An 11129-nucleotide genomic window follows, 5' to 3' on the forward strand; every position below is an offset into this window, starting at 1 on the left:
ATTGTGTAAGACTGATGAATCACAGACCTGTACCTCAGAAACAAATAATACATTATATGTTAAAAAAAAAGAGAGAGAGAGAGAGAGAAGACAGTTGGAAGGAAAAAATGAAGGGGGGGAGTCAGAGGGGGAGATGAACCATGAGAGACTATGGACTCTGAGAAACAAACTGAGGGTTCTAGAGGGGAGGGGGTGAGGGGGTGGGTTAGCCTGGTGGTGGGTATTAAAGAGGGCATGTATTGAATGGAGCAATGGGTGTTATATGCAAACAATGAATCATGGAACACTACAGCAAAAACTAATGATGTAATGTATGGTGATTAACATAACATAATAAAATAAAATTTTTTTAAAAAGTGGCTGAAAAGGGCGCCTGGGTGGCTCAGATGGTTAAGCGTCTGCCTTCGGCTCAGGTCATGATCCCAGGGTCCTGGGATCAGGTCCTGGGATCGAGTCCCGCATCGGGCTCCCTGCTCAGCGGGGAGCCTGCTTCTCCCTCTGCCTCTCTCTCTCTCTATCTCTTATGAATAAATAAAATCTTTAAAAAAAAAAAAAAAGTGGCTGAAAAGAAATCTGCTAAAAATTCAAGTTTAAGGAGTTAATCCATTTGCAAAGCATACCATTAAGTATATCCCACAAGGGAATACAGTATTTATTCTTGGGGAGAGGGGGGTAGGCTACATATGTGTCAATAAGAGAACTTGAAAGACAAAAATCTAAACAAGGTTACCAAACACAGTGCCACAGAATTTATTATTTAAATAAATGCACACTATTTAAGTGTGCTCATCTAGAACACACACAATTCACTTTGACAAGTTCTCAATTTACAGCTTCATAAATGTAATGTAAACAGCAGGGAATATGAGTCCTAGGTCCTGAGTGTGAATTGAGAGCTCACTACTTAGGAAATCTTAACTTCTCTGTGTTTATTTCCTCAGCTGAAGACCGTTACCTTCTTGTGAGGATCAGTAAGATAAGGTAAGGGAAAGCATCTGATAAAATCTTTAAGTATGTTAATTCTTATCTCAAAACAAACAAACAAAAAACTTCAAAGAAAACAGATACTTCATTTCTTGTTCCAGAGGGTATGACTTGGGATCAAATCTCAACTCAAATACTTCACAGCTTTAAGTAACTAGCTGTATTACCTGACTGATTATCAGTTAACCTCTCTGGGCTTCAATTCTCTCAACTGTACAATATAAATATTAGACTGATTTTAAGTACCTCATCAGGCACTAATAATCTAAAGATTCTAAAACATGTCCAAAGAGTTTCTAAAAATCACATGAAATTGTAAATTAAACTTTCAGAGGCACATCTTGGCTGAGATATGCTATTGTTTTCACACCCCAACTCCATAATTTCCAGGAAACCTCAGCTCTGGGAGGTACCACCCTACCTGGGAATTTGCACTCAGTCATCACCTCCCACCCCTGTTCCTACCCCCCACTCCCATCAGCATTTTCCAGCAGTCTTTGGAAACACTTCTAAAAGGGAATAGCTTCTAAAAGGGAAAGGCTAGAGAGCCTGCTAATGAGTATAGACCTGTTTTATGAGTATAAAGATGCAACACCTTGGTCAACAGATCATTTAAAGAGCTCTGAATTGGACTTGGTATCTACGGGATATTAACAAATCTTCTCAGGAATGTAGTTTATTCAAGCTTCACATAAGTCAAAGGTCTCTGGTGTGTACATGTTTCCATTAGTGGAAAAATGTACTCCTCTTCCCTTATTTGTGCTGAATCTTGGGGAGGAATGGTACACAAGTAGGCGAAGGGGAGTACTAAAGAAGGGATTCCTGCCTAATATAGTAGGCTGGGCCAAGAAATCTTAGTATCTCTCCCAATTCTAAAGATCTGTGAGTGTAAATGTAGAAGTTTCTATATTTTTCTATACAGCATCCTTACAATATTCAAACACAGGAAAAGACCCAAAGAAGTCAAACCTACTATGTAGAGAAGAATCTATACTCCCCATAGACCCCTTCCCGAAAGACAAATCTTTTCCTTTCTTTTTTACTAAAATATTATTTTTAATACTAAACATTGAGTACTACTTACTGAATTAAATAGTGTAACTACGTTTTATTGTAATATTTCAAATATAACTACCCAGTTCTATACATTTGGATAAGTGCTATGTAAAACAAGACAAAGTAGAATTTTGTCAGTATACTTCCATGTGTGTCAACATGCTATCCCATGCTAAAAGGGAATATAGTCAGTTCATCTTGAGTGTGTGAGAAAAGAGACATAACTGAGGGTGTAAGCCTGTAACACTTCTACAGCTTTTCAGCTTTAATCTTCAACAAAACTAAGAAGTAACAATGATAACTAAGGTCTCATCTCTCTTTAGGAAAAAATTTCTGAAAAACTCTATTTTAGGAGGAACCTAAGACTTCCCTCAGTCATGCCTATAAAACAAGAAAATGTTCAAATCTCTAATGTGGTTAACTTCAAAGACAACATATTTGAACTGTTTATTTTTAAAGGAAATAATTTTCTTGTATTTCAACTTGTTTACTCAAAAACTTACATGGTTTTTCAAACTTCAGCTCTAGGGCTCAGGGAGTAAAACAGTTTATATTGCTGTATCAAGCTTAAAAGAATTTGAGAAAAACCTAAGACATCTGAATTTGATTCTTTTGCTATATTTTGTTTTCAACTGACCCCCTCCTAGATGAGTCAACAGAGAGAGTTTTCTTTAAAAGGCCATTTTGTGGTATTATCCATTGATTACATAGTACATTATGTTACACAGTACACTACAAAATTAAGAATAGTATTGCTGGGGCGCCTGGGTGGCTCAGTTGTTAAGCATCTGCCTTCGGCTCAGGTCATATCCCAGGGTCCTGGGATCAAGCCCCACATTGGGCTCCCTGTTCCTCGGGAAGCCTGCTTCTCCCTCTCCCACTCCCCCTGCTTGTGTTCCCTCTCTCTGTGTCTCTGTCAAATAAATAAATAAAAATCTTAACAAAAAAATTAAAAAAAAAAAAGAATAGTATTGCTAACCCTCAATGTTTTTAGAGTTCTGATTACATTGCAAATAGTCTCACTAATTAAGGACTTGCAAACCCAAAGGAAAAAGATTAATCATTCTGATAGGTGACTGAGATCTTTGTAAATTCACTCTTTCAGAAAATTTATTCCTCCGCCAGATAAGCAATTCTACATTTAAAAAAGAAAGAAAACACTGACCACAGGGCCTTAATAAAATGTTACTGTTTATGTAGAAGTATATTTTTTACTTCTGAAGGAACTTTCCCAATGGACAAATGCAAGAAATTATTATTATAGTCAAAGTTCACTACAGTCACCAGAAAGAACAGAAATGCAATCTAGGAGTGCATCTCTTGCCTCTACTGTCCTGTGGTATTGGGTTTCTTTTGTATACAAGCTCATTACATATAACAAGAAAAATGAAAGGTCCAAAAACCATGAAGTGTTCTCAGGTAAGGACTCTATCAACTCTTAGAAACAGGTAAGAATTTACCGCTAATACATGAATCCATTTTACAACACTGAGTACTACAAACATAATCATAAAACATCTTTATAAGAGTTACTTAAGAATTCACTTTTTCGGGGCACCTGGGTAGCTCAGATGTTAAGCGTCTGCCTTCGGCTCAGGTCATGATCCAGGCTCTTGGGATCGAGAACTGCATCCCCGCATCAGGCTCCCTGCTCAGCGGGAAGCCTGCTTCTCCCTCTCCCACTCCCCCTGCTTCTGTTCCCTCTCTCTCTCTCTCTGTCAAAAAATAAATAAAATCTTTAAAAAAAAAAAGAATTCATTTATTCAACAAAAGTTTAGAGCCTGTTATATTGCAATGAAGTAATGAATTATGAGGCACTAAGAGTTATTCAACTAGCTTCCTGACTTCAAGCAGCAGTGAGATAAAACATGCACATTACGCACAGCAGTAATGCAAAGTATAAAGTACAAAAAGCCAGAAGAGGCATTTCCAAACTGGATGATTAGGAGAGTTTTATAAAGAAGACAGACTTTGGCTAGACCCTGAGGAATGAGATTATCAGTAGGGGGATGGTTCCTTTGTTTTCACAAATATTTTCTATACATGCTATAAAAATGGGGTTTTCCATGCTATGGATTTTTCTCATGCTGAAGGAATGACACTACCTCCTTCACTCTACAAGGCCCTGGTGGATTAGAGTACCCCCCTGAACTCCATCTACACCCCATACATACAAACACCACTGGCTCACAAACCCACCCACATCCACACTGGCACACATGACACACAGGATGAGAAGAAAGAATATATCCAAGGCTGGCCAAAATCCCCACCTCTGATATAGTAACTGGCTCAATAGTGGGTATGTAACCTAGGCAGTTCCAATCAAAGTATTTTCAAAACCGATACATGGATGTGGAAAATCTCTTCCACTGGGCTCAGGAGATTTTGGCTTGGGGTTGAGAAATGCCATCTTTCTTGTTATATTAAGATGGCATATGTGAGAAACAAATCCAACATACCCGAGGACAATGGAGGCAAGAGATGCATTCCTAGAATGAGTCCTATTTGGCTGGGGTTACCAGTTATATTAGTTAATTGAATCCCTTAAAGACTTAGAAATGGTTCTACTAGGGATGCACTGAAGTCCAGCCTCAGCCTCTAGAAGGCAAATAGCCACGTAATCACTTCAATATCATTTCTAATCATTCCTAATTTTGTGAGTGATCAGTGATTAAGGATCACATCGGCTACCTTCATATCTATAATCCTGCATTTGCAGGTAACAGCAAAATAGCAGGATTTACTAGTAACTAAATGTAGCTAAATAGCCAGAGGCTGTTGTTACAAGTAACCAAACTGATGTGCCTTGAGAAGGTAAGAATTTCTTACACAAAAATTGCTGTACATATTTTCTTACTCTATTCTAGAAAAGATATTGAAATCAGCATGCATGCTACATCTGGGTGAATTATTGAGTCCTATCTTCCAATTTACTAATTTTCCCCTCAAATATGTTTGGTGTAGAGTTTGATCAACCTAGTTTTTTGTTTTAATTTCAGTAACTCCATTTACTCTTTTATATAGCTATTTATTTCGTATCTATTATTAATTTTTGAATCATAACCTGTTTTTTAATGGCTACTACTTTAAGGATCTCTGAAATACTTAAATATCATTTTGACATTGCTGAGAATTCCATTAGATTTTGAGTGAATTAATCTCCTGATGGTTGTGCTTATTTTCTAAATAATGTTCTTCCTCATTATGTTTGCAGGCTCAAAGTTTCCCTTCCTGTTCTTCTGGTGGTTTGAGATAGGTCACCCCTCTTCCAGATCACATGACCTCCAAGCTCGGTGCTCTTGTAGTACGTGACAGTGTGAAAATTACAGTTCCCAACTCTGAGCCATCTGGCCGCTCAGCCGTTTCTGTGCTGCCTCTTCAGGTCCACAGCTTTTTAAAGCAACAGCCAGGAGCAAAGGCACTCAGCCTTCTTTTCATCCAGGCCCCCCCGACCCCACCACCACCACCCCGGCTCCCAGTTTCATCCACTGTATGACTCCAGTTCCCCTGCACAGTTATTTCCACCAGCTCCTGAACCCAGAGTCTAACTGCATGTTTCCTCCCTGTATTAGTCCCTGGAGATGTTTATCTTTTCTCCAATATACCTGTATCTTTCGGTTTTCTTTTTTTTTTTTAAGATTTTATTTATTTATTTGACAGAGAGAGAGACAGCGAGAGAGGGAACACAAGCAGGGGGAGCAGGGAGCCCGATGCGGGACTCGATCCCAGGACCCTGGGATCATGACCTGAGCCAAAGGCAGACGCTTAACCGACTGAACCACCCAGGCCTCCCTCAGCTTATTTTATTTAGTGTTACTCAGTCTAGGCCTATACCTAAAATCAGAAACACAGTTTTCAATGCCTATGTCTTTTCCTAGAGCCCTTTCCACCTTCCCTGAGCTCTAAGCATTTCACACTTGTCCCAAGACACCCAGGACCATCCATACAGGCTTTCCCATGGCTCTCTCTCTACCTCCCTCACTCTGTCCCAGCATCTAATGCCCAGGAAAGCACCTTATTAGGACACCCATGCAAAGTACCTCAGGAGACTTTTGCTTTCCACTTTCCTTGATAGTCCAAAGCCTTAATCTTAAAGGATTACATTTGTGAATATAAGCGAACGGCATGTAGTAACATCCAAAAAAGAGCCACCAACTTCAATTTTAGACTGTTATTAAAAATACAAGGTCTAGAAAAGTGAAGGTTTTCAGTCCCACTCTATGCTGTGCTAATAATTCATTCAACAAACGTTAATTGAACAGCTCCTAAGGACCAGGCACTACGCAACACACTAAGGGCACATGATCATCCTTGCTCCTTTCCAGTCTGCATAGTCTCCTCATTTAATCCTCACAACAGACCACTCCTGGAACAGTGTGCTCAGTTTGTAAAAATAATCTTCCAGACAATTTTCTGAAAGAGAAAAAAAATGTGTTTTAGAAGAAGGGGTTACTAAAACTGTTACTTGGTCACCTAAGATACTTACAGACTTTTCTTCCTATATTTACTATATAATTTTAAAACACAGGATCCATAGTGAGGTAGGACACACAGGGAAAGAATAAAAGGATTCCAGGGAAGTGAACCGGTTAGGAAGCAATAATTTGAGAAAAGCTCAATATTTGCTGATTGGAGAACTGCAGTTTGTTTCCTTTTTAATATTACTAAAAGTCATGACCTGGATCGATCTTTAATTGCTAATGGCAGAGAGTTATGATGTGGGCTCTTAGGATTCAACCCTTCCTAAAATCAACTTCAGAGCTTACAAGTATTTGCTTTGATGAACAAGTAAAGTTATGCCTTAAGATTAGGAAGAACTTGACACTAGAGGTAGAGAGACTAGTTAGGAAGCCAACAAAGTCTAAGCAAGATGAAGTCTATGCTTGAGTTGTGGCAGCAGGAATGGAAGGAAAGGCGTTTATGAAACATTACTGAAGAAGAAAAGACCAACTCTGATAACTATATGTGGATGGAAAATGAAGCAAATACCTAGGTTCCAAACTTTGGAGAAAGAGAAGTTAGTGGTGCCATTAAGAGACACAGGGGCCATGAAGAAGGTGCAGATTTAGGACAACAGATGGATTTAGTTTGATATATATGACTTTGAAGGGTCAGCAAGACACTCAGAAGGAGATATTTAGCAGACAGTTAAAATTAGGTTCTGAGAACTTAAGGATACAGCGATAGATCACACATGTGATCCAGTACCTGTCCAGTACAAAGCCTGGATGCCCTCTACTTTCTGAACCAGTCAGACCAAACCATCTGTAGTTCCCTGACAGAGGCAGCTCTTTCCCATCTACCTCCAAACAAACTTCCCTATAAAGCCAGACACTTTACTTCATACCTGGTTAACTCCTTGTCATCTTTGCGAATGCTCAGGTATCATCTTCCCAAACCTTACTCATTTCCCACCAGGAGGATGGTACCTGCGTCTTAACTCTCTACATATTAGCACCAAATTTTTAGCACCATGCCTAAAATAGCAGCCATTTAAAGACGGTCTGAAAAAAAAAGGCTCGGCATGTGTTCAATAAGCTTTCAAAGGAACAGGATCCTCTTAGAGGTGACTGCTAAAGAAATGAGCTAGGATGAGACTTCCAAAGGAAAGAAAAGAAAATGAGTTGTCCTAAATATAGGTATTCATCATGGAACATATTCATCTAGGGGTCAGTTTCCGAAAATGCTTCTCAACTTCTTTCAGCCCCAGATACCTCATCTGTGACACAAGGATTGTTACCTACCTCACAGGTTGCTGGAAACATTGAAGGAGATAGCATATATAAGGCACCTAGTATAATAACGTCTGGCACTCAATTAATGTGCCCTTCTTTTCCCCAACCCAATGGGAAAACATGTTAGAGCCTGCTTATTTCTTCACAACTTTAATAACTGCTACAGCCTGAAAAGCAATCCAACATAGAAAAATAATGGATCAGGGCGCCTGGGTGGCTCAGTTGGTTAAGCGACTGCCTTCAGCTCAGGTCATGATCCCAGGGTCCTGGGATCGAGTCCCGCATCGGGCTCCCTGCTCTGCGGGGAGCCTGCTTCTCCCTCTCCCACTCCCCCTGCTTGTGTTCCCTCTCTCGCTGTGTCTCTCTTTGTCAAATAAATAAATAAAATCTTTAAAAAAAAAAAAAAAGAAAAATAATGGATCTCTGAAAAAGGGAGGTTAGACCTGTCAGATGCTCTCCTTTGTTTTTTTTTTCTATCTCAACACTATTGTTAATTCTGGCTAGATAATCTTTATTGTTGTAGGGAGCTTCATGTGCGTTGTAGAAGGTTAAGCAGCATCCTTGAACTCTACTTACTAGGTGCCACTAGCACTCCCTTCCAAGAATGTCCCCTGGGAGGTAAAATTTCACCAGGTTGAGAACTACTACCCTAGAGCTAACTGAAATTCTCAAAGTCCTAAGTACTTTCTCTGACATCTACAAACATGTCTCATACATTTATTTTTCCCCACCAATTGATTCTATACATTAAATTTTGCTTAGGCTTTATAAGCCGTTCCCCTTTAAAATCAACCAAAACTGGTTAAACAACCCTTTAAATGTCAAGCCAGTCTCCAACCACTCAGTGCGTTATCACACTGCAACCCTTAAAGCCAAATATAATAAAAGCAGGAATAGCTAATCCCAAAAGGTCTTCACACAAAATTAAGAGATTTGTTCAAGTACTCAAGTGTCTAATCTTTTAACTTCATGTCTACAGATGGCACTAAGTAGATATACAACATGAGCTTTAGTTGCCTAAGGACTTTTCCAATTTTTGTTTTTAAGTAAGCTCTTTGCCCAACATGGAGTTTGAACCCATGACCCTGAGATCAAGAGTCACATGCTCTACCGACTGAGCCAGCCAGGCACCCCAGGACTTTCACAAGTTTTAAACAAACACTAATGACACATACAATACATTCTGTATATTTAAGAATTAAGTATGATATGCCTATATATTGCAACGACAGAAAAAGTTATGTACATTAACAACAACAAAAAATAAGCAAACGTAGAGAAACAAAAACAAGGGGTTTTGGATAATTGTTTGAGGTTAGTTAAGTATAGCATGGTAATTAAGAGCACAGACCTGGAATCAGACTACCTGGATTAAAATCCCAACCCTACCACTTACTAGATGGGTGACCTTGATCAATTTACTGAACATCTCTATGCCTGTTTCCTCCTTGGTAACATGAAGATAATTATAGTATCTACCTTCTAGGGTTGTTGTGGGATTGAATGAGTTAAAATAGGTAAATTGCTGAAACAGTGCCTGATACATACTTAAGTATTAAACATTATTTATCATTGTTTTTAAGGATACATAAGCAGAGAGAAGTGTTTCGTGGGTGGTTATATAAAAGTAGAAACAGTAGAGTCAAACAAATGACTTGCACCCAGACACTCTGGATTCATATTTCCTTAACGAATTGTTTCATTTGGAAGCTTCAATTTCCTCATCTGTAAAATAGGAAAGTGCTCTGAAAATGAATTAGCATAAGGAAAAATCTAAGAGCCATATGTTTAGTGGGATAGTGGGGAAAAGTTCCATCTGTCTTCTAATTTGGTAGAGGAAACTTGTGAAGGACATACCTTTAAAGAAATAACTCTAGTAATGGGCAAAGTAGGGAAAGCACATGCCTTGAACCCAGGTAGGTCTGATTCAAAAAGCCTTTGCTTTATTTACTCTATGGTCTGAAAGCTTAAAGTAAAAATAAAACATCCTGAGTTGTTATAAGAAAAAAAAAGTTTATTATTTTTAATAAGGTAAGCACACTAATTGAGGGTAGTAGGAATACACTGAAGGCACTGGCAGGGATTTGATCACCATCCATTCAAAACAGCATGAAAACACTACCAGGCCCCTAACTGACCTTTCCTTTTCATTTACGAATGCTTCATTCTTTCGGGGGTGAAGAAGGATGATGCTGAAAAAATGAGACTTGTATCATCAAGGAAAGTCCCAATAGTTTTAAATCAATTTATGTCTATTTTTAGACAGAAAAATCAATGCCTTCCAACAAACATTTCAAAATCATCCAGGACTGTGCATGTTGTACTTTATACTTATTAAGAGGGAATATTTTAACAAACAACTTTTAAAAAAAGTTGCAACATCAATCACACGTGAGGTAGGTCGGTGTTAGGGGCGGAACTGTTTCAACTGCTGCCAAAAAGTGCAAAGAAAAAAAGAAAAAACACTTCCTATCTGTTCTGCGAAATTCCGCCCCCGCAAAGCCTCGAAGGCGGGGTATCTGGGTCCCTGCACAGGATCTTCAAAGGTGTCAACTTTCAGAGTATGTACAAAAAGGAAGGTCAAGGCGACCTTCAGCGACACTTTACGAAAAATCCCCAAGAATTTTGTCTTTGCCCCAGGGTAGAGCAGTCGCTGGACCTCCTCCTCGTTACCCCCCCCCCTGCCCCCACCCCAGGGAATAGGAGGTGGGCGCATTAGACTCTGCCCTGGTCAGCTCTGGTCCTCCAGGGTCACATTACCCCAACCAGGGGAAGGCTCCCACGTGGCGCCCTCAGCCCGCCCACAGCCGAGGAGGTGCTCCCCAAGCCGGCGTTCTGATTGGCCAAGAGCAGCCGGAACCGCTCCGGAGTAGGCAGCTACTCTGCCATACTGGGCTGGCCGCCGGGCGAAAGGTCACCACCGTGGGGTCAGCTCCCCGAGCAGCCGGTCCTTGTGCGTTGGCCCCATGCTGGCAGCGAGAACACCATTCGCTGCCGGAGCCGCGCAACCCCACGTGGGCCCTGCTTAGCGACAGGCGCCGTCACCCTCCACCCTACGTCGAGTAGAGCTCACCTCAGCGCTTGGGGCGCCTCCACTTTCAGCCTTTTGGGCTTCGGCTCTTCTTCGGCCGCAGCCATCTTCGTGCTCCCACCCCACTTAGGCTCCGGAGTGCGCCCCACCCCTTCTGCACCTTGACCGCACCTCCTCCCCTCATCACCGCCTCCTTCTCCCAGAACCCCGCCTCTCCTGACTCTTTCCACTCGGTGTGTTTCACTTCCACAGCCATTGGCCCAGCCCCTTCCTGGCCCCGCCCACCCGGGGGGGGACCACAGACTGAGTTAGGCTGCGTT

General features: G+C 40.7%; 1 protein-coding gene and 1 non-coding gene across 5 annotated transcripts in view; both read right to left on the reverse strand.

The window, feature by feature from the left end:
• ADK (adenosine kinase) overlaps nucleotides 1-10988 on the reverse strand; it is a 488918-nt gene extending 477930 nt beyond the window's left edge. For 3 of the 4 annotated variants that reach the window (XM_081822966.1, XM_031028302.2, XM_006733456.3), the window contains exon 1: nucleotides 10852-10988. In XM_081822966.1, the coding sequence (XP_081679092.1) occupies nucleotides 10852-10916 (65 nt within the window). In that variant the 5' untranslated portion in view covers nucleotides 10917-10988. The remainder of the gene's footprint in view (nucleotides 1-10851) is intronic. The other variant, XM_081822965.1, reaches the window with a different exon arrangement.
• Nucleotides 8835-8907, reverse strand: TRNAK-CUU (transfer RNA lysine (anticodon CUU)). Its single transcript has one exon. It is a non-coding gene; the product is annotated as a tRNA-Lys (tRNA).
• Nucleotides 10989-11129: the final 141 nt, after the last annotated feature.

Source organism: Leptonychotes weddellii, chromosome 6 (assembly GCF_054177405.1).
Source record: "Leptonychotes weddellii isolate Sample4059 chromosome 6, ASM5417740v2, whole genome shotgun sequence".
Lineage (NCBI taxonomy): Eukaryota > Metazoa > Chordata > Mammalia > Carnivora > Phocidae > Leptonychotes > Leptonychotes weddellii.